Below are 22,416 nucleotides of genomic sequence, written 5' to 3' on the forward strand. Positions count from 1 at the left end.
CCCCTCAGGCGATCGAAACTAGTCCAGGAGATCACATGACCAAGTGTTAACCTATAAAGACACTTGCCTTCTATATGATGCAATCTCTGCCCCAGTCAGGAACCTTTGAGCTTTCCTAATCTATCCAAGCTAACCCCTTTAATAATGCCATTCAATACTGAGCACCCCTCATCTGGAACAGAGGAAATAGTTTCTTTGTATCTACCCTATCAAATCCCTTTATCATGTTAAACAGCTCAACCTACTAAATCCAAGAGAATACAAGCCAAATTTATGCAACCTGTCCTCATAATTTAGCACTTTAAGCCCTGGTATTGTTCTGGTGAATCTGCGCTTTACCCCTTCTGTAGGGGGGCATCCTTTACCTGGCTTACGGTAATTTACCTGGTCAGGTAGCCTTTGCCACTGCACTGTGACCAATTCCAATCAGCGGTTTTGAATCGCTAAACTTCGCCCCCCCCCCCCCCCCCTCCAGTTCTGACTGGAGGAACTTATAATTAATGATATTAACGGACAAATGGTCTGGATGCAAGAAAGTCAAATTTTATTAAAACTAAAGAAACTACACCACACGATCAAAGTAATCACGGTAAAATTGCTTAACAGGGGAAGGCAGACGGCAAAAACGAGAGATAAATGGCTACAATGTTAATCTTACAATCTTAGCAACATTTCCCTTAAATTACCACCCCTTTACTTCTCACTAGATTGTCTTGCTAGTGGGTCAGAAGCCTTGCTCACCTGCAGTCCAAAGAGTAAAAGAGACAAAAAGCCCTAGAGGACTTCCTGGGCTTAATCTTTATACCCTCGGAGTCCCTGCTGTTTTTGCGCCGAAAAGGTCCGTGCGCAATTTCGCACCGAAAAGTCCGAATACACGAGAAGGGTTTTTAACTTCCTCCATTCATACATGGAGACATCACGTAGTAGAGTCAATTTCAGTGAATGGATGTGTGTAAACAACCCATTGTGCTTGCTGTCCGATGATTGGCTGATTCAAATGGGCTACTCCCCAGTGTAAACAAGCAGCTTGTAGGTTACCTGACCCGCCCAATACCACAGGGTGACTGACAGCTCAGGCTCCATTCAAACTTACTACAGGGCAGTGCTGAGCTTTTCATATGCTAACAGCCTGTCTGTCCTTTTCTGCTGCCTTTTAAAATTCTGTTTCCATGAGGTCTGTTCAGCCATTTTTTTATGCCCTGGGCAATTTAAACAGTCCGAAACTCAAGAGTACATCTTTTAATAAAATGTACAATCTTAAAGTGTGCGATTTTCACAAAGTTCTTTGATTCCAGTGTCCAAGTGCTGCCTAGCTTACGAGCTTTTTAACGTAGCCTTTTGCGGTTCTGGGTATGTTTTAAAACATTGTCCAACCCAGAGACAATTTAAATCACAAGTCTTCGTCCACGATGTGGATTAATATTTCCCGATCTTCGGGGGCTGAGGGGATTTTGCGACCCCTACACTTCCAAGGCCAATATAATGTTCCTGAGTTTCGGTGCCGAAAACCGAATGTAGTGCTCTAAATGGGGTCTGATCAAGGCTCTATACAACTGAAGCATCACTTCCAGTCCCCTTGAGATAAAGGCCCACATTCCATTAGCCTTTCTTCTTACTTTTTGTACCTGCACTAGCTTTTAGTTATTTGTGTACATGGACACCTAAATCCCATTGGTCCTTCACAGTCTCTCCCCATTAAGAAAAGATTCTCGTGTCTTTCCTCTGATCCAAAGTGGGTGACATCACACTTCCCCACATTGAACTCCATCTGCCACAGTTTTGCCCACTCACTTAATCTGTCTGTGTCTCTTTGTAACTTCCTCCTCCCACCCACACAACTTATTGTGCCTCCTAATTTGGTGTCATCTACAAACTTGGATAAACAACTGTCCATTCCTTCATTCAAGTCATTATTATACAAGGTGAAAAGCTGAGGCCCCAGTACAGATCCTTGGTGAGCACCAATTGCCACACCCCTTATCATATCCTGCCAAACCCCCCAATGCTACCAAGCCCAAGTTCCCTCTGCCTTAAAACCTATTGTCCATCATTCATGGGCATTGAAAATCTGCACAAAGTGAATATTTCATGTGCTGCAATCTGTGACCTCATTGTTTTATAGCTCTTGTGCTGCTCACTACAACATGGGTTTTGTGTGGCTTCGAGTGTTGAGAGGTTACTGGATTAATGCACCAGAGGAATTACTATACTAAAAGGCATAACCTGGTAAAGGGATATACAAGTATATATTTTTTTCTGTTTAAATTGAATTGTTCACCTATTGAGTGATTTGGCACTTATTTCTGAATTGTGTATGAAAATGTATTCGGTGGTTTGAATTGCTAGTCTTGCTATGAAAATTTTTACTCAACCACATGAAGCCCCGCCAAATGTCACCTGCCTTTTGGCATTTCATTTGTGTGATGAAATGTTTCTAGCAGCAAATGCCACTGTTGCCTTTTGTAGCTGTTCTGGGTTATTCATCAAGTGACTTACAAAGTAGCAATGCAGTTTGCTGACAGGAAAACCCTGTACCCTTTATAAAAACAACTGGCATTATTTTGAGGGGAGTGGTATCAACACCATTTTCAGATGATTTTCCTGTTTGAAAATGCATGTTCTGCGACAGGTTATGATGTTGGAGAATTGGTGATGAGCTTTAAATGCAAGTGTTTTTCTTTTTACTGTACACGTTTCAGTGAAGTTTGGTTTCGAATATCGAGCCCCGTTCTAGCTTTTTTAACAGTACACGGGTACATTGAATGCAAGCTGCGTTATGGCATGGTTCACATTTTCACAATGTAAATACAACTTGATGCACAACTCAGATTTATAAGTGCTTTACTGCTAACAGAGAGTAGTGGCGGCTAGATTCACTGTATTTGTTATCGAACCCAGCACAGTCTTTGAACCAATGATTGCTTTGGACGGCAATAACATTCAACGAGCCTCAGAATAGCTTCTAATGGAAGGAAGGAAAGAACTAGCTTTAGGCTTGCATATGTTGGTGCCTAAACTATGCCCCAGTCTGATCCACTAGGCTTCAGTTTAAATTATTTGTAGATATTTCACTCAATCATATCCTATATAATCTAGTAACTATTGAGTATGTTCGTTTGCCTGACAAGTGAAATTGTAAATGGTAACCTGGATTCTCGGGACATTGTGTAACTCTGGGTGCCACTGTTGCATTGCTTCTGTTGTTGGTTGATTCTTGAATGTCATTATAATGTTGCATTTCCTTTCCCTAATAGGAGTGTGTCACAGGAGCTGTCAGAGACCATTCTCACGATGGTGGCCAACTGTGGCAATGTCATGAACAAAGCCCGCCAGCCACCTCCTGGAGTAATGCCCAAGGTCCGCGCACCTAGTACCAGCAGTATAGAAACCATGTCACCTGTACAGGTACAAATAGTTAAGTGGAGCAAGATTGTCCTCTTAATGTACTCTTTACACAAGACCTAATGAAAAATCCTGGTTTTATGTAAGCAAGTAGATTAATAAAAGACTAGGAAAATATTATATTTAAAAAATAAGCTCAAATTACAGTGTATGCTTATTTGTAACTCACAGTAACATGGTATAAATGTCAGGTTCAATGTTTATTTGACTGCAATATGATAGGTTTATAGGCTGACTTTATTTTGAGATTTCCTGTGCTAAAGTGGGATTTATATTGTAATTGATAGTGATGTGAAACTGAGATATTCAAGGCAAAGTTTTACACTATATTTTACAGATATTAAGGTTGTAATTTAATCTCGGGGTTGATATGCCACCAATAAAGCGCTTGCACTTGAATATAGTGACTTTTCTCTGAAATTACAGCTTTATTACTCACCCATTCATCCACCCAACTAGATATTAAACAAGTATTCAGATGGCGTCTTTAACATTGAGAAATTTCGCATGGCGCTTTGCATTCAGCCCTATGCATCAGCAGGAAGCGCTTTCTAAACTCTACTTTAAAAAGAAAAAAATAAGCAAAATGCTGCAGATGCTGGAAATCTGGCATAAAAACAGAAGATTCTGGAAACACTCAGCAGATCAGACAGCATCTGTGGCAAGAGGCAGGAAGGAAGGGTCATCAGACCTAAAATGTTAACCCTACCTTTTCCCCCTCTACAGGTGCTGCCTGAGGCACATGAGACTGCCTGCTGAGTGTTTCCAGCAGTCTCTTTATTTCTACTTTTTAAAAAGTTTGAGTGCCAATCTGTTTCTAGATATCTCATTGGCTTATGATGAGCACATGAATACAAATATATTCGTAAGCCTCTGATTTTAGGGTTAAACCCAGTAACTTCCACCCACAAGTTGAATTTCATAATTATGGTTAAATCTGGAATTGTCAACATGAGCAATCTGTGCTTCTGGTGTGAAGTTATGGATTTCCCTATTTGATACAGGGAGCACATCATTTCCCCCTCTATTAATTGACACCATTGCTGTACAGCACACCTTCAGTTTCCTGTGTCCCCCACAAACAGCTGAACTCCATGGGGAAGGAGGTCCTGAGCCCTTGTTCCCTCATGGGCCCCCAGTTTCTCTCACCTGCATGCTTACTAGCTTGGCATGCCAGTGCCATTCATGCCTGCAATTCTTGATCCAGTGTAAAAGTAACAGGAAACCCTAATGGCCCTTTGTAGATGTACATCCAGCTTCTTTCCAAAGTGTGCTTGTTGTAGTAGCTTTTGACCCCCCCCCCCCCCCCCGTATCAGTTAGGGCCAACGTTCCCCCTAAGCTGATGGCCTCGCAGCTCTCTGCTGGTCCCGCACAGCCCGGGACCAGCCTTTTCAATGTTAAATTTCGCGCATCCAGTGGAACACGGGCAAAATAGTCATTCAGATAGTTGTGCAGTCCATCCTGGCTCCCATTCTCCTTCATACTCATGGACAAATGAGGTTATTTTTGTTGTAAGGAGCCAACTGGAGCCCCACATCTAGCTCCTAGTCTCTTTAGGATGTGAGGAAAAGTTGAGATATGCAGAGGGAAAGAAAGGCACATACAGCAGAGAGGACAGATGGAAGGAGGGACTTGTAGAAAGAGCGAGAAAACAGTTGGAGACAAACGCACTACTGAGAGAACTTGTGCAATTGGCAACCAAGAGAGGAAAAAAAAGAGAAATTAATGCTGCTTGTGCATTTTTCCATTGAGAAGCTGAGCCACAAAATACCCAGCAAGGCCACAGATTCGACCCCCGGTTTGTACTGTTTGGTAATCTCCGTTGAGCTGGTGATATAGGCACATCAATCTGCCTCGCATTCCCTGGGTTAGGGAGTGGAAAGGTGGCCAGTGTTTATGTTCCCAGTCATGTGAGCCCTGCTGGAACTTATGTGTAGACATTTGATGAGGACAGGATTAGGGTCAGCTTCCCTCCTTTCCCCATGGCCAAATAGACTGCAGATGCTGACTTGTCAGAGGTCGCAAATGAACAGTAGCAATTTGGACAGTGTTACAGAGGGCAACCAGCATCAAATACCTAACGAGCCAACTGCTTGGGGCGAAATTACTAGCAATACTGGAAATAAGTTAACATTTGATGAAGAGAGGTTTAAGTTTTGGGTGGGATTCTTAATCAGAACTGACTGCCTATTGTGTACCTGCGAACAGTAGTGAAAACAGACACCTCAGCGATGTAGCTTGGTTCAAGCAGGTATAGAATATATTAAAGATGCTCTCGGTTATCGGGTGCTATCTTTCACAGCACCTGGAACCAGTTGCATTGCAACACAACCTGCCCCCTTCCATTTGCTCAAGAGCTATACTTTAGATGTAATTGTGGAAATTCAATGATGCAGGCTTCTCATGCCCAGGGATTTTCCTCCTGCTTGCTCTACTCTCCATATCTGGTTTTCTTTGATCTGGCGCGTGAGTTCAGTGGAGCTCTACATTACTGCTGGTACTGGGCACTGACAGTAATGTAAATATAAAGCTGCTCTTCTAAAGATCAGACATTTCTTAGCCATGGTGGGAGTGGAGGGGGAAGGATTGACTAAAAGACCGTAGAGTAACACTTTGCTTTTCCCTACCTGTGGGAAAATTCGCATTGTGCACGTTTTCAAAATGACTCATTTTAAGAAGGATTTTGGTAGCTTAAGATAAACCAAGAATGTGTTTAAATTTTAATTACATTCTCTCTGAAACTGATTTTTCATTCTCTTCCCCTTCCACCCCCATCCTTTCTCTTTAGATTGACCCTTTGTCTGGCATGGCTTCGTTGACGATTGGTGGATCAGCTGCATCTCTCGCTCCGAGTATGCAGGGTTTCACGACTAACCTGAGTTCTGCATTCAACACCCCGCAATCACCAGCAAAAGCCTTTCCTCCACTCTCGACACCAAACCAGACAACTCCTTTCAGTGGAATTAGCGGTCTTCCTTCCCAACTCCCAGGTTAGACCACCCCAAAAATGCTAGTGTGACAGTCTACAGCAAGCAACTGTGGTTAAATGTTTCATTTGCATTGCTTACACAGGCAGCAATAACTCCATTATCTCCACAGTATTAAATAACCAAATTTAGTTCATGTGTAAGGCTAGTTTATGATCTTGCAATAAGTGCTATTGCAGTGGCATTTTAATTTTCCACACATTGCAATACGATGAATTAAAAACTTTTAGCTGTCTTTGTTGTATAAATGATGGAGGTGCAGGGGAATGCCGAGTTCTACTCTTGAGAAAGAACTTCCTCATAATGGCAGCATTCATGAGCTAATGAGGTATTACACTGGTTCCTATCATGCAGTGACTAACTCACTCACTGCTCAGCTGTTGGTGATTTCCAGTTTGTTACAGAAATATGGCTGATGAGCTAATTTTACGATCTAATGCTAATGTCATTTTCATGTACCATGTGGTAACTGCTTGATTTTTGAACATATTAAGAACTACTTTGTGAATCATCATCCCTCTTCAACTTGTTTGCCTATCCAGTATTGACTTACCTGCTGCATTCAGTAATTTGTGTTTTGCTTGTTTGACTTTTTGATGAGAGCGTTTCTTAAATTGAGTGCTGTGTTTGGTTAAGAACATAAGAAACAGGAGTAGGCCCTTCGAGCCTGCTCCGCCATTCAATGAGATCATGGCTGATCTTCTGCCTTCGCTCCATTCACCGGCCCTATAGCCATATCACTTGATGCCCTTACTAGTCAGAAATCTATCGACTTCTGTTTTGAATATACCCAGTGACTGAGCCTTCACAGACCTCTGGGATAGAGAATTCCAAAGATTCACCACCCTCTGAAGAAATTTCTTCTCATCTCAGTCCTGAATGGCCTACTCTGAGGCTGTGGCCCCTGGTTCTAGACTCCCCAGCCAAGGGAAACATTCACCCAGCATCCACCCTGTCAAGCCCTGTAATAATTTTCTATGCTTCAATGAGATCCCCTCTCATTCTTCTGAATACAACAGTCCCGCCATCCAGGAATCAATCTCGTAAACCTTCGTTGCACTCCCTCTAATGCGAGTATATCCTTTCCTTAGGTAAGGAGACCAAAATTGTACACAGAACTCCAGGTGTGGTCTCGCCAAGGCCCTATATAATTGGAGTAAGACTTCTTTACTCCTGTACTCAAATCCTCTTGTAATGAAGGCCAGCATACCATTTGCCTTCCTAATGGCTTGCTGCACCTGCACATTCACTTTCAGTGACTCATGTACAAGGCCACCCAGGTCCCTTTTGAGCATCTGGATTTCCCAATCTTTGGCCATTTAGGAAATACTCTGCCTTTGTTTTTTCTACCAAAGTGGATAACTTCACATTTATCCACATTATATTCCATCTGCCATGTTCTCGCCCACTCACTGAGCCTGTTGAGATCCCCTTGAAGCCTCTTCACATCCTCTTCACAACTGACACTGCCACCTAGCTTTGTATCATCAGCAAATTTGGAAATGTTACATTTAGTCCCTTCATCCAAATCATTGTGCATAACTGGGGTCCAAGTACCCCACTAGTCACAGCCTACCATCCTGAAAAAGACCCGTTTATCCCTACTCTTTGTTTTCTGTCTGTTAACCAATTCTCAATCCATGCTAATATATTACCCCCAATTCCATGTGCCCTAATTTTGTTCACCAACTTCTTGTGTGGGACCTTATCGAAGGCCTTCTGAAAATCCAAATACATCACATCTACCGGTTCTCCTTTGTCTACTCCACTAGTTACATCCTCAAAGAACTCCAATAGGTTTGTCAAACAGGATTTCCCTTTATAAATCCATGTTGACTCTGCCCAATCTTACTATTAGTTTCTAAGTGCCCAGTTATTGCATCCTTTATAATAGATGCCAGCATTTTCCCAACTACTGATGTGAAATGTAGTTCCCCATTTTCTCTCTCCCTCCTTTCTTAAATAGCGGGGTTACATTTGCTATCCTCCAATCTGCAGGAACCGTTCCAGAATCTATAGAATTTTGGAAGATGACCTCCACTATCCCAATGGCCACCTCTTTCAAACCCCTAGGATGTAGGTCATCTGGTCCTTGGGATTTTTTGACTTTTAGTCCCATTAATTTTGCTAGTACTGTTTTTTGCTAATAATTTCTTTAAGTTCCTCATTTTCGTTACACCCTTGGTTTTCTCGTATTTCTGGGAGGTTTTTTGTGTCTTCCTCCGTGAAGACAGAAACAAAGTACTTATTTAATTTCTCTGCCATTTCCTCACTCCCCATTATAAATTCTCCCGTCTCTGACTGTAAAGGACCTACATTTGCCTTCGCCAGTCTTTTCCTTTTTGCATACCTATAGAAGCTTTTACAATCCGTTTTTATATTTTTCACTAGTTTGTGCTCATATTCCATTTTCCCTTTCTTTATCAATTTCTTGGTCCCCCTTTGCTGACTTCTAAAGATCCCAATCCTCAGGCAACTTTATAAGCTTCCTCCTTTGACTTAATACTAGCTTTAATTTCTTTTGTTAGCCATGGTTGTATCACTTTTCCTTTTGGGTTTTTATGCCCTGGAGGAATATATGTTTTCTGTGCTGAGGATCTGTTGCCGTGATTGCTGAATTTCCCAGGACCCCCATTCTACTTTCTGCAGGACAGAGGAGCTACCGAAAGGAAACAAATGATTTTGCAGAAAACATTTTTATTAATATGCTGTAGAAATAATGTTAATATATCAACAAATAGAGAAACATGAAATCTGATGGGACCTCAAGGCCCCAGTTTGAAAATCTATGATTAACCCACCCCATGCAAATGTACAACATACAGTGCAGTCCTCTGAATGGTGTCTGGTGTATTTTGTCCAACTTTTGTGGTACTCGTGTATGGAATGCAGGCTTTGGAGCCTTTTATATTATGGGAAGATACACCATTATGCATTAAAGGGCTCTGTTCACTTGTAGAAGTTGGTTAAATACGTTGGCATAGTGGTTAGCACTGTTGCCTCACAGCGCCAGGGACCCGGGTTCAAATCTGGCCTCGGGCGACTGTCTGTGTGGAGTTTGCACATTCTTCCTGTGTCTGCGTGGGTTTCCTCCGGGTGCTCCGGTTTCCTCCCACAGTCCAAAGATGTGCGGGTTAGGTTGATTTGGCTATGATAAATTGACCCTTAGTGTTAGGGGATTAAATACGTGGGGTTACGGGGATAGGGTGGGATATGTGTCGGTGCAGGCTCGATGGGCCGAAATGGCCTCTATCTGCACTGTGGGGATTCTGTGATTCTGTGAATGTCACACTGGTTGGTGTCCCTGATGCGACCTGGGTCTGTTGCACGTGGGGAGCTCTAGTACCAACATCAAAGCACTGGGCTTAGTTTGTTCTTGTGACCATAATTGAAGGAATTTTAAGTACTTGGCACTGCACCATCTTTGAAGTTTTATATCCATCTAACTGCTGTGTGAACAAAGCAACAGTCCCAGATTAAGTTTAATTGATATAATTGGGGCCTTTAGGTAATCCAATCAAACTATTCTTTTAAAACGGATATGTGGAAAAAAGTCTCCTGGCCTCCATATTTCATTGTGCAGGTCCAAAATATAGCCATCTTCTCATTTTAGTAAGCATAAGCCCTTATCTGTGATCTGGCAGGAACTGCACAGGCTGCTGTCCTGGGAGTGGTTGGTTCGTTCACATCAACAATAAGAAACTCTCCCAAGTCCTGGGTGCATCTCATTGACCAGCGAGAGTAACTTTTGAAAAAGTACTGAGCTCTGCAGACCCCAGATGTTCACTTACTGCTTCAAATTAAATTTAACAGTTCATAAGTGGTCCCTAAATTCTGGGTGTCTTTTGGGGGTGTGAAGCAAAAGAAAGATGTGTTATTTAGCTCTGAACCGATCTCTGGAGAAAAAATGAAGAATATCATTATAGATCAACAAGCATGCTCCCCAAGAATAAGCCCGTTTTTTAAAGTTTGCCATGATTTGTTTCAAAGTTGTCACCACAAACCAATGACTGGCTAAGATTACCTGGTCTCTGTCATAAGCTGCTAGGATGAATGTGAAAACGGTGCATGATTCACAACCCCTGTGGAGAAGTGTTCTGCTGAGGTGGGAAGATCATTGCAATCAGCTGACAAATGTATTGAGAACAAGTCAAGCTCTTCACAGTATTCTGGAATGTAAGCATCCAATCTGTCGGTTTGAAGAATGCTGTGTTAGCTATAGGGATTGTCCTGGAAAGGAAAGGAGGTGGTGAAGAGAATTCTGCGTTATGGAACTAGTTCTGATGCTATCAAAAAAAAAACTCTTGCACATATTGTACTTGCAGCTTTGTTAACTTCCTTTTTGAGCATAAGGATAGGCTGATAAAAGCACCAACAAGTTTTGATGGAACCCTTATTTGATTTCATACCTACAGGTGGCTTGGGCACAGGGAGTTTGACTAGCATGGGAACTGGTGGACTTGCACTACCAACTGTGAACAGTGACCCCTTTGGACAGCGAAAGATGAGCACATCTGGACTGAACCCACAGACATTCCAGCAGAGTAAGATGAAACCTTGTAAGTGGTTGTGTTGTCTGTGACTGTTGTGAGAGTGTGGCCTAGCTTATTCCATTACCTTGGTTTAAAGCTAACTAGTCTTCACAGGACGATACACCCAACCAGGGCTCAAAATAGGTTTCCTTAGATAATGAATCAAAGTGGTTTTGAGTGTTGACCGTTTTAGTGTACTGTTTTTGTTATAAACTCTGACATACCATTGCAAGTTGTCAATCGGGTCAGATCTTTTTCTGGTACATTTTCAGTATGCACTGGAATCAAAAAGCAAACGGATTCCTGATGTGCACTCATCACAGCTTAGGCTTCATATCATCATACCGGGTTCCTTTTTAAAATTGGGTATGCTGCGGACCTGCCTGTGCGTATGTATCCGTGACTACTGAATTACTTAGCTGAAGTGAGCAGATTGTAATAGAGAACAAGAAAGTAATTCCCACCAACACTTAATGTGGGGAGCTTTTGAAAAGACCTGATTAGCAGAAAAATACAAATGTGAATCTATGTTAGCTCATGTTGTGTGTAACTCGGGTAATTGGCTGGCTGAGGCTGCAGTTTAGGGAAGGTCACAGTGACTTTTTGAATCCTATTTCTGCAGAGCGCCTTAAAGTTGGATACTTTTAACTTTTATAAGTGTTTTAAGTGCCATTGAAAGTAAGATGACATTTGATGTCTTGTTCTGACTTAATCCTGCTATAAAAAGTTTCCAAACAGCTAGAAGTACACAGCAGATCAGGCAGCACCTGAAACCGAGAAAGCTGGGTTAGCGTTTTGAGTGGCAGCAAAATTAGAAGGCCTGGAATTATCAAAGTCAATGCTTGGACTAGAGGGCTCAAGAATGTACTGCTTTGGAACTTTGCATTAAGCTTGGCTGGACCAATATAGGAGGCTGAAGACAGAAAGTTTGAGGTTAGGACCAAGATTTTGTGTGTGTGGGAGGTGGGGGGCTGGGATGAAGATTGATGCTTGGGGGAAATGGAAAGTTTTGTCCTTCACTTGTACCTATTTTATAGTAAAGAACCATTCTCGTTGACTCTTGCACCAGTGCTGAAGAGCGTAACATTGAGACGTCCCCTATCCTGAGCCTAATTTGAGCGCTGTTTCAGGTTGTACCAGTGGATGCATGTATCTGTTATGAATGCTTGTCTGCATGTTTGTGAAATGTCAGCCCATGTTGGATTTTATCAACACCACAGTTTTCATCTTCAATTATTACAATCAACACAACTTGACAAATACTAACCAATTTGGTACTCATTTAGATGAAAAATATTGAAAATCTAAATCTATTTACCTGCAATCTTTGTACAGGCTCCTTTTGGGCTGAATTCCTGTTAAGTAATTTTTGTTAAGTTAGTTGGCTTTTTAAAAACTGGTTGATTTCTGTTTGACTATCCTACCAAAATACAACAAATTAAAAGTAATACATTTCTGGAAATGTTTGTTATGTAAGAAAATATTAAACTTATTTTATTCTGCCTAGCTGAGAGTTCAATAAAATGCTCTGTCAAACTGGTTATTCACTTGTGCATCACCTGAAGGTGAAATCTCTGCAGTATCAAGTCAAAGATCCCAGTGTCTGCAAAAAGTTGTGGTTCTTTCATAATGCACCATTCTCAACAAGTGGAAGTGTTTGAAATTGGTTTCAGCTGATTTTAACTGTAAAGCCCTAAAAATGTTTTAAAAAAAGAGCAAGGTTAATTTTCACCCAGCAATCTTTAACTGTGGACTTGTTTTCCTCTTATAAAGACTTTGACTCCTTTATTGGCTCCATGGGTGGTGGTGGTTGCCCTCCAGTACCTCACGCAAGGTCTAATCATTGGTTGTAGGTGCCAGCAAGATATGCATCTACATTGGAAACATAGGCCATTGGACAGGATAGGCCATTCAGCCCCTCGAGTCTGTTCCGCCATTCAGTTAGATCATGGCTGATCTATATCTCAACTCCATTCACCCGCTTTGGTTCTATATCCCTTAATCAGAGAATCATCGAAATTTACAGCACAGAAGGAGGCTATTCGACCCATCGTGTCTGTACCCTTACCTAACCATAATCTATCAATCTGTTTTGAAATTTTCAATTAACAGTTTGCATAAACAATGCAATTAATAGTTTTTTTTGGGGGGGAGAGTGCGATTTCAACTACCCTTTATGTGAAGAAGTGCTTCCTGGCATCACCCCTGAACGGCCTAGCTCTAATTTGATGGTTATGCTTCCTTGTGCTAGACTCCCCCACCAGAAGATGGTTGTGATGCCCCCTATTTATGGAACTCCTCACCACTAGATCCCATCCTGTCCTAGCAGACAAACAAACCTGCACTTCCAATCGGAGCTCGTGGATAGTGATTACCAGGGGGAGCCTCGGATGTTTCCCTTTGTTTCTTACTCCTGCCAATTGTTGTACCCCAATTGACCCGGCTGAACATAAGAACATAAATAGGAGCAAGAGTAGGCCATACGGCCCTTCGAGCCTGCTCCGCTGTTCAACAAGATCATGGCTGATCATTGACCTCAACTCCACTTTTCCACACGATCTCCATATCCCTTGATTCCCTTAGAGTCCAAAAATCTATCTATCTCAGCCTTGAAGATACTCAAAGACTCAGCATTCACAGCCCTCTGGGGCAGAGAAGTCCAAAGATTCACAATTCTGAGTGAAGAAATTCCTCCTCATCTCAGTCTTAACTGGCTGACCCCTTATCCTGAGACTATGCCCCCTAGTTCTAGACACTCCAGCCAGGGGAAACAACTTCTCAGCATCTACCCTGTTAATCCCCTTCAGAATCTTGTATGTTTCAATGAGATCACCTCTCATTCTTCTAAACTCCAGAGTATAGGCCCATTCTACACAATCTCTCCTCATAGGACTGTCCTCTCATCCCAGGAATCAATCTAGTGAACCTTCTTTGCACTGCCTCCAAGACAAGTATATCCTTCCTTGGATAAGGAGACCAAAACTGTGCACAGTTCTGTAAGTGTGGTCTCACCAGGCCCTGTACAATTGTAGCAAGACTTCTTTACTCTTATACTCCAACCCCCTTGCATTAAAGGCCAACATGCCATTTGCCTCCCTTATTGCTTGCTGTACCCTCATGCTAGCTTTCTGTGTTTCTTGCATGAGGACTCTCTGAACACCAACATTGAAAGTTTCTCACCATTTAAAAATATTCTGTGTTTCTATTCTTCCTACCAAAGTGAATAACCTCACATTTCCCTGCATTATACTCCATCTGCCACCTTACTGCCCACTCACTTAGTCTATCTATATCCCTTTGCAGACTCTGTGTTCTTACAGCTTACTGTCCCACCTAGCTTTGTAGCGTCAGCAAACTTGGACACATTATACTCGGCCCCTTCGTCTAGGTCATTAATATAGATTGTAAATAGCTGAGGCCCCAACACTGATCCTTGTGGCACCCCACTAGTTACAGCCTGCCAACCTGAAAAAGATCCGTTTATCCCTACTCTCTGTTTTCTGTCCGTTAACCAATCTTCTATCCATGCTACTATATTACCCTCAACCCCATAAGCCCCAATCTTGTGTAATAACCTTTTATGTGGCACCTTATCGAATACCTTTTGGAAATCCAAATATACTACGTCCACTGGTTCCCCTTTATCTACCCTGCTAGCTACATCCTCAATAAACTCGAATAAACTTGTCAAACCCGATTTCCCTTTCATAAAACCATGTTGACTCTGCCTAATCATGTTATGATTTTCTAAGTGTCTTGATACCACTTCCTTAACAATGGATTCCAGCATTTTCCTGACTACTGATGTCAGGCTAACTGGCCTGTAGCTCCCTGTTTTTTCTCTCCCTACTTTCTTGAATAGCAGTGTTACATTTGCAACCTTCCAATCCACTGGGACCGTTCTAGAATCTAGGGAATTTTGGAAGATCAAAATCGATGCATCCACTATCTCTTCTGCCTCGTCTTTTAGAACCCTAGGATGTAGGCTGTCCGTTTCAGGGGATTTGTCAGCTTTTAGTCCCATTAGTTTCTCTCGTACTTTTTCTCTACTTATATTAATTACATTAAGTTCCTCACCCTCATTGGACCCTTGGTTCCCCACCATTTTGGGTATGCTTTTTGTGTCTTCTACTGTGAAGACCGATACAAAATATTTATTTAACGTTTCTGCCATTTCCTTATTCCCCATAATAATTTCTCCTGTCTCCGCCTCTAAGGGACCAACATTTACTTTTGCTACTCTCTTCCTTTTTACATACTTGTAGAAGCTCTTACAATCTGCTTTTATATTTCTTGCTAGTTTTCTCTCATTCTATTTTTTTACTTATCAATTTTTTGGTCATCCTTTGCTGGTTTCTGAAACTCTCCCAATCCTCAGGCTTACTACTATTCTTCGCAAAATTAAAAGCTTCTTTCAATCTAATGCTATCCTTAACTTCTTTAGTTAGCCACAGTTATATCACTTTTCCCGTGGAGTTTTTGTTTCTCAATGGAATGTATTTTTGTTGAGAATTATTAAATATTTGTTTAAATGCTAGCCATTGCTTATCTACCACCATACCTTTTAATCTATTTTTCCAATCTACCTTGGCCAACTCCCCCCCTCATACTTATGTAGTTGGCTTTATTTAAGTTTAAGACTCTAGTTTCGGACTTAGAATTTCACATTTAGTTTGAGAGTGACTTGTCTTATCATATTATGATCGCTCTGCCCCAGAGGATCCTTTACTATGAGACTGCTAATTAACCCTGCCTCATTACACAATACAAGATCTAAAATAGCCTATTCCCCGGTTGGTTCCATGACGTATCGTTCTAGGAAACTGTCCCGAATGCATTCCATGAACTTGTCCTCCAGACTACCTTTGCCAGTTTGATTTGTCCAGTCTATATGGAGGTCTGTTAACTCCGAACAAACCACCATGATATCTGGGGCCTTCCTGTTTGGTCTGTGTGGATCAGAGATGGAGACTTTACTAAAGACACTTTGACTTTTTGGCTGAATTTGCCTGTGCCTTTTCCTTTTAAAGGAGACTGCAGTGAAAGCGAACAACACAGTTCTTAAATCAGTGTTTCAACAGTTACCCAGGCTGCTTTTTCCCAGCACTTGGATGAACATTGATGTAAAAAAAAAAGGCAATGCCGCGATATTCCAGCAGTGTTGCGTCTTTACCTTTATTTGTATGTAATCAGACAATCCACTGGAAAGTATTTTTGGTCTTATCTGTGGAAAAAAAATCTTGCTGGTACGTGTAGTTTCTACACCTGCTCCCAGGCCACTGCAAATGTCAGCCTTCACTCACCCACTCGGTGCACAACAGTGTACGCCAGTATATCCCTTTGAGTTTTCCCAGATCAGGATTTCAGTGAAGTTGAAGTTCAATGAGTGCTGAACTGGCATCCGTCTACTCAGTGGTACTGTGACTCCAGCGTGCTGTCATCATGTCACTTGTGTCTGTTGCCAAGTGGCGTTGCAGAATGTGGAGATTTATGCTACCTAGGATGGGTTGCCCATTATTCACATTTGCACTGTAGCTTTTTTCCCCCAGGGTGACAATACTTGAGGAAGGGAGTAGCACAGGTATAATCCTAAATCTGAACCTTTTATTCGTCATGTTTTAACCCATATGCTTAACTGTAGTGTGAATTCAAATGCTACCAAATCTGAAATACTTCGAGTACACCCACTGCAAAACTCTGCACATTATTTGTAAAGGTTTTTTCAAACAATGATTGCATTATTTGATTATTAATTCTGTGATGAAGATCCAACGCTGACAAATGCCATGCGTATTGCTTATGTCAGTCTGTTGCTTTGCATGTACTGTGTGTGACAGTTACCAAGTAGGTTTTGATGAGATTTTTCCTCCGTTTTGTCCCTGTCCTGCACAGCTGACCTCTCTCAGGTATGGCCAGAGGCAAATCAGCACTTTAGCAAGGAGATCGATGACGAAGCAAACAGCTACTTCCAACGTATCTACAACCACCCACCCCACCCTACCATGTCTGTTGATGAGGTGAGTGTTCGCAGTGACTGAGCGTTAAAAAACCATATACTGTCATTTTAGACACTCCACAAAAGTTAATTTGAGTACGAAACACCCTTGAATAGGTTGGATTCATGTGTCTTCAAGAGTGTTGCTTCAGGTTCTTGAAATAGCATTTTCTAATTTACTTGCCTGATAAGTTTCCATAAGCAGATTACAAAGGTAGCATGTCAAAAGACACAGATTTCATATGCCAAGAACAAATTTTAAAAATATAGAACCAGTCACGGTACAGTAGATTAATGGTTATGTTACTGGACTAGTAATAGTTAGGCCTGGACTAATAATCCAGAGACGTGAGTTCAAATCGCACCATGGCAGTTTGAGAATTTGAATTCAGTTTTAAAAATCTGGTATCAGTAAAAGGACTATGAAGCCGTCAGATTGTCATAAAAACCCTAGCTGGTTCACTAATATCCTTTAGGGAAAGAAATCTGCCTGCTCTGGCCTATATGTGACTCCACTAAAGTGGCCTAGCAAGTCACTCGGTTGTATCTGGCAATAAATGCTGGCCTTGCCAACAGCACATACTGATAGTGCAAGGGCTGGTTGAAGGAAAAATCAGATGGGGGTTCTGTTCCTGATTGCTTTCTGGTGATCCCTGCTAGTGGTTACATGTATGGACATTGGGTGAGGACAGGATTGTGCTTGGTTATGATGCTGTCCCTTAACAGTGTTCGTGCCCTGCCGACCCCCGCCATCTAAGCCCACACATGCAAAATGACCAGGCAAGAGGGTGCATTGTACCCACAGAGCAGTCTTCCAGAATGAGATGCATCTTCAGGAAAGGGACTGGAATTTAATTTTTTTAATCCAATATGGGATGCTTTCCGGTCTCCTGTAGGATATAGAATTGATAGTGGTCAAGTTCCAGGTGGATTGTTAGATTCTGTACAAACTGGGTTCATCCTTTATTTTGCATGAAAGCTTGTTCACTTTGTGTGTCATTTGTTGACATTACTCTTTGTGTGCTTATGTTGGTTGATGCAGTGCTGCACTTGCACTCGAGCTGTGACTGTTACGTTATTTTGTATCTGGCTCATGGGTGTTACGTCCCACTCAGATGTATTTGTTAAATGAAGATGTGTTATGAAAAAGTATTTTTATTTTTTCTTAAAGTTTAATGGACAGGTATTGGAATGAACAGGGTAACTTTGGTACAGTGTCTTGCAGAAGCCTGGTCTGATGTGGATGAGTGTGCAATTTTAGTAGGCCTTGAAAGGATAAGTGGTTTAAAAAAAGTAACCTGTTTGTCATAGGCTGTGGTGTTTATCTGCTGAGAATTAGATTTTCACTGCAGTATTTTTGTTCTATATGTGAACATGACCATGTGTTGACTTCCAGCTCAACAGCTGTCTTTCACCCAGGCACCAGAGAATTCTGCAGTTTGACATGTTCTTTTAGCAGCTACACTGTCATCACGAGAGCATGAGACTTCAGCCAGCTGTGGGACGGCACAAAGTTCACAGTAGTTTTCAAGAACCAGGAGTGATTACAAAGTGAAAAATTCTAATGTTTTTGAGGCAGGGGTGGTAAGAAGGGTCAAAATCGAAGCCTTTTATAAGCTGCATTTTCATTGAGACTGGGTCGTCTCTGCCATCTGCGTCATTTTGAGGTTGCCACTGGCTCTTAAAGATGTATGAATCGGGTGTCAGCAGCGTTAGCACATCACTAAACCCAATATATAAAGGCAGTTTAAATCAGCCTGCAAAGGCACAGCAGTGAAGCATTCTTCGAGTTTCATGATTGAATCAGGTTTTGTCTGTTCCTTGGGATTTTGGTTGAAGTCTCTTGATGAACCATTTGATCTCGGGCAAGGGGAGATGTGACGTGGGGTGGAGGTCTGGGTGGGTAGAAAGTGTACTGTCCTAACTCTGACAGGAGGAGGAACTGGGTGGGAAACACCTTAATTTCTAACGAATGCTCTCTCCAGAAATTAAATAACTCCAAGTTGCAGGGGTAAGGCGAATATGTCACATTGTGACACTGGCTAAACATATTCCAAATGTATGAAATGATTGTGCCTTAATTGTGCAAAGGGCCTGTGCTATGTTGAAATAGTAGTAAGACCAGTGGCTTGAAACCACTGGCTGGGATATGTTGGAGAAATGGTTGGTTTGATCAAAATTGCATTTAAAAACATTTAATCTCGAAATATTCCCCTCCTAGGAAAACCCAACAATTCTTTCTAAGTTGGCTGATTGAGAGTCATGGTTGGGAAACAATTGTTGCTCCCACTGTCACTCTAAATTTTTATGTGATTTGAGTACTTTCTGATCAATTATACAGCAGTTGTGCTGTCCATAATAACTATTTTGGGAAGAGGAGAATGAGAGCAAGGAGCAATTTTGTGTTGTGGGCTTGCTTCCATTAAGGTACTGGCTGACTGCTTGAATTTATTTCACAAGAATCACGCAGCCGACAGATTCGGGAGACTTCCATCTCAGCTGCCTGGGCTGGATTTGGTCCCAGAGGTGAGGGAAACCACTGCACTCCAAACTTCACAGTTTTAACCACTTTTTAAAGCGCAGTCCCATAATGTTGGAGCGAACATCTTCCGTCAAGTAGACTGATCGGTTAATTTTAGTGACCCAGAAACGCAAACTCTGAGCACATTGCGAAGTGACTGAGAGCGATAGATTTTTGTTGGGTAAGGGTATCAAAGGATATGGAGCAAAGGCGGGAAAATGGAGTGGAGGTGCAGATCAGCCATGATCTAATTGAATGGCGAACAGGCCCAAGGGGCTGAATGGCCTACTTCTGTTCCTATGTAACCATTTATTGCCATGCAGTCAAAAATTGCTTTTTATGCTGACTCTGAAAAATGGTGCTGACTTGTTAAATTTCCTCTTGTTTCTGCAGGTTCTGGAAATGCTGCAGAGGTTTAAGGATTCCAGCATTAAGCGTGAAAGGGAAGTTTTTAACTGTATGCTACGTAACCTGTTTGAGGAGTATCGCTTCTTCCCCCAGTACCCAGATAAAGAGCTGCACATCACAGCCTGCCTGTTTGGTGGAATTATCGAAAAGGGGCTGGTCACCTATATGGCATTGGGACTTGCACTGCGCTATGTTCTCGAAGCTTTGCGCAAACCTTTTGACTCCAAGATGTACTACTTTGGCATTGCTGCACTAGACAGATTTAAAAATAGGTATGTTTTGTATTTAAATTGTTTCTGTATCAAAAAAGGCTGTAAGGATAAACCCAGCAACCCAGTCAGTTTAACCTCAGTGATGGGAAAGCTTTTAGAAACAATAATCAGAGACAAAATTAACAGTCACTTGGACAAGTGTGAATTAATTAAGAAAAGCCAGCATGGATTTGTTAAAGGCAAATCATGTTTTGCTAACTTGATTGAGTTTTTTGATGAGGTAACAGAGAGGGTCGATGAGGGAAATGCAGTCGACGTGTACATGGACTTCCGAAAGGCGTTGGATAAAGTGCCACAGAATAGGCTTGCCAGCAAAGTTGAAGCCCATGGAATAAAAGGGACAGTGGCAGCATGGATACAAAATTGGCTAAGTGTCAGGAAACAGTAGCGGTGAACGGTTGTTTTTCGGACTGGGGAAGGTGTTCCCCAGGGGTCGGTACTCGGACCACTGCTTTTCTTGATGTATATTAATGACTCGGACTTGGGTGTACAGGACACAATTTCAAAATTTGCAGGTGACACAAAACTTGGAAGTATAGCGAATAGTGTGGAGGATAATGATAGACTTCAAGAGGGCATAGGCATGATGGTGGAATGGGCGGACACATGGCAGATGGAATTTAATGCAGAAAAGTGCGAAGTGATACATTTTGGTAGGAAGAACGAGGAGAGGCAATATAAACTGAAGGTACAATTGTAAAGGAGGTGCAGGAACAGAGACCTGGGGTATATGTGCACAAATCGTTGAAGGTGGCAGGGCAGGTTGACAAAGCAGGATCCTGGGCTTTATAAATAGAGGCATAGAGGACAAAAGCAAGGAAGTTATGATGAACCTTTATGAAACACTGGTTCGGCCTCAACTGGAGTATTGTGTCCAATTCTGGGCACTGCACTTTAGGAAGGATGTGAAGGCTGTTGAGAGGGTGCAGAAAAGATTTACAAGAATGCTTCCAGGGATGAGGGACTTCAGTTACGTGGATAATCTGGAGAAACTGGGGCTGTTCTCCTTAGAGCAGAGAAGGTTGAGACTAGATTTGCTAGAGATGTTCAAAATCATGAGGGGTCTAGACAGAGTAGATAGAGAGAAACTGTTCCCATTGGCGGGAGGGTCGAGAACCAGAGGACACAGATTTAAGGTGATTGGTAGAAGAACCAAAGGTGCCACGAGGAAAAACTTTTTTACGCAGTGAGTGGTTATGATGTCGAATGCACTGTCTGTAAAGGTAGTGGAGGCCGATTCAGTCATGGCTTTCAAAAGGGAATTGGATAAATACCTGAAGGGAAAAAAATTGCAGGGCTTACGGGGCAAGGGCAGGGGAGTGGGACTAGCTGAAGTGCTCTTGCAGAGAGCCAGCATGGGCTGAATGGCCTTCATTCTGTGCTGTAACCATTCTATGTTTCTCTGTATTGGAGTCTGGATAGGGGCAACTTCACTTTACTGAAGAAAGTTGATCTGAACAGGAATATCAACAGTTGGGGCAGTTGATCTCTTCAGTATTTTGTTTTCTGTGGGGTTTAATGTATTTGGGAACACAACCGTTGATATTTCACATTGGTTGTTCAAAGTATTGTTGAATTTGAATGTATCGGGGCGGACGGGGGGTACGGTAGCATAGTGGTTATGTTACTGGGCTGGTAATCCACCATGGCAGCTGGGGAATTTAAATTCAGTTACTTAAATAAATCTGGAATAAAAAGCTAGTATCAGTAATGGTAACCATGAAACTAACTGGTTCACTAATGTCCTTTAGCCTATGTGACTCCAGACCCACAGCAATGTGGTTGACTCTTAACTGTCTTCTGAAATGGCCTAGCAAAGACGTATCATGGACTGCAGTGGTTCAAGAAGGCACTCACCACCACCTTCTCTAGGGCAATTAGGGGTGAGGAATAAATACAGGCCTTGCCAGCGACGCCCACATCGCATGAACGAATAATAAAAAAATTTAAAAACTGAGTTTAATCATTGTCCTTGCATATCTGGGGCCTATTCTGATGTGTCCTAGTCAAATGAGTTTTAGATGGTATCAACCCAGATCCTGGGTGTGAGTCAGTGATGTATGACCATGCATAATTTGACACTAGTATTGGTGGTCTTGCTCAGATGGTTGTTGGAAGAAGTGGAAGTGTCACACTGATGTAGTTGGGGTATTCATTGTTGGAGCACTATAGAGGGACCTTTACTGAGGAGGCTTGATGTACAAATTAGTTGCATAAACTCCAGGTATGTTTCATTCATCAGTACTGATATCTCAAACCAACAGCACAAATAACTTGCATCAGCGCTGTCAACCCTAT

At 42.0% G+C, this 22,416-nt stretch overlaps 1 protein-coding gene across 13 annotated transcripts in view; it reads left to right on the forward strand.

The window, feature by feature from the left end:
• Positions 1-22,416, forward strand: part of cnot1 (CCR4-NOT transcription complex, subunit 1) — a 239,717-nt gene that overhangs the window by 114,305 nt on the left and 102,996 nt on the right. For 6 of the 13 annotated variants that reach the window (XM_085990940.1, XM_085990937.1, XM_085990934.1 and 3 more), the window contains 5 exons: positions 3,255-3,414; positions 6,192-6,393; positions 10,806-10,949; positions 16,815-16,939; positions 19,832-20,118. In XM_085990940.1, coding sequence (XP_085847066.1) covers positions 3,255-3,414; positions 6,192-6,393; positions 10,806-10,949; positions 16,815-16,939; positions 19,832-20,118 — 918 coding nt within the window. The remainder of the gene's footprint in view (positions 1-3,254; positions 3,415-6,191; positions 6,394-10,805; positions 10,950-16,814; positions 16,940-19,831; positions 20,119-22,416) is intronic. The other 7 variants (XM_085990936.1, XM_085990942.1, XM_085990944.1 and 4 more) reach the window with 3 other exon arrangements.

Source organism: Somniosus microcephalus, chromosome 6, assembly GCF_052327205.1.
Source record: "Somniosus microcephalus isolate GS21.2 chromosome 6, FLI_Smic_1.0, whole genome shotgun sequence".
In the NCBI taxonomy this organism is placed as follows: Eukaryota; Metazoa; Chordata; class Chondrichthyes; order Squaliformes; family Somniosidae; genus Somniosus; species Somniosus microcephalus.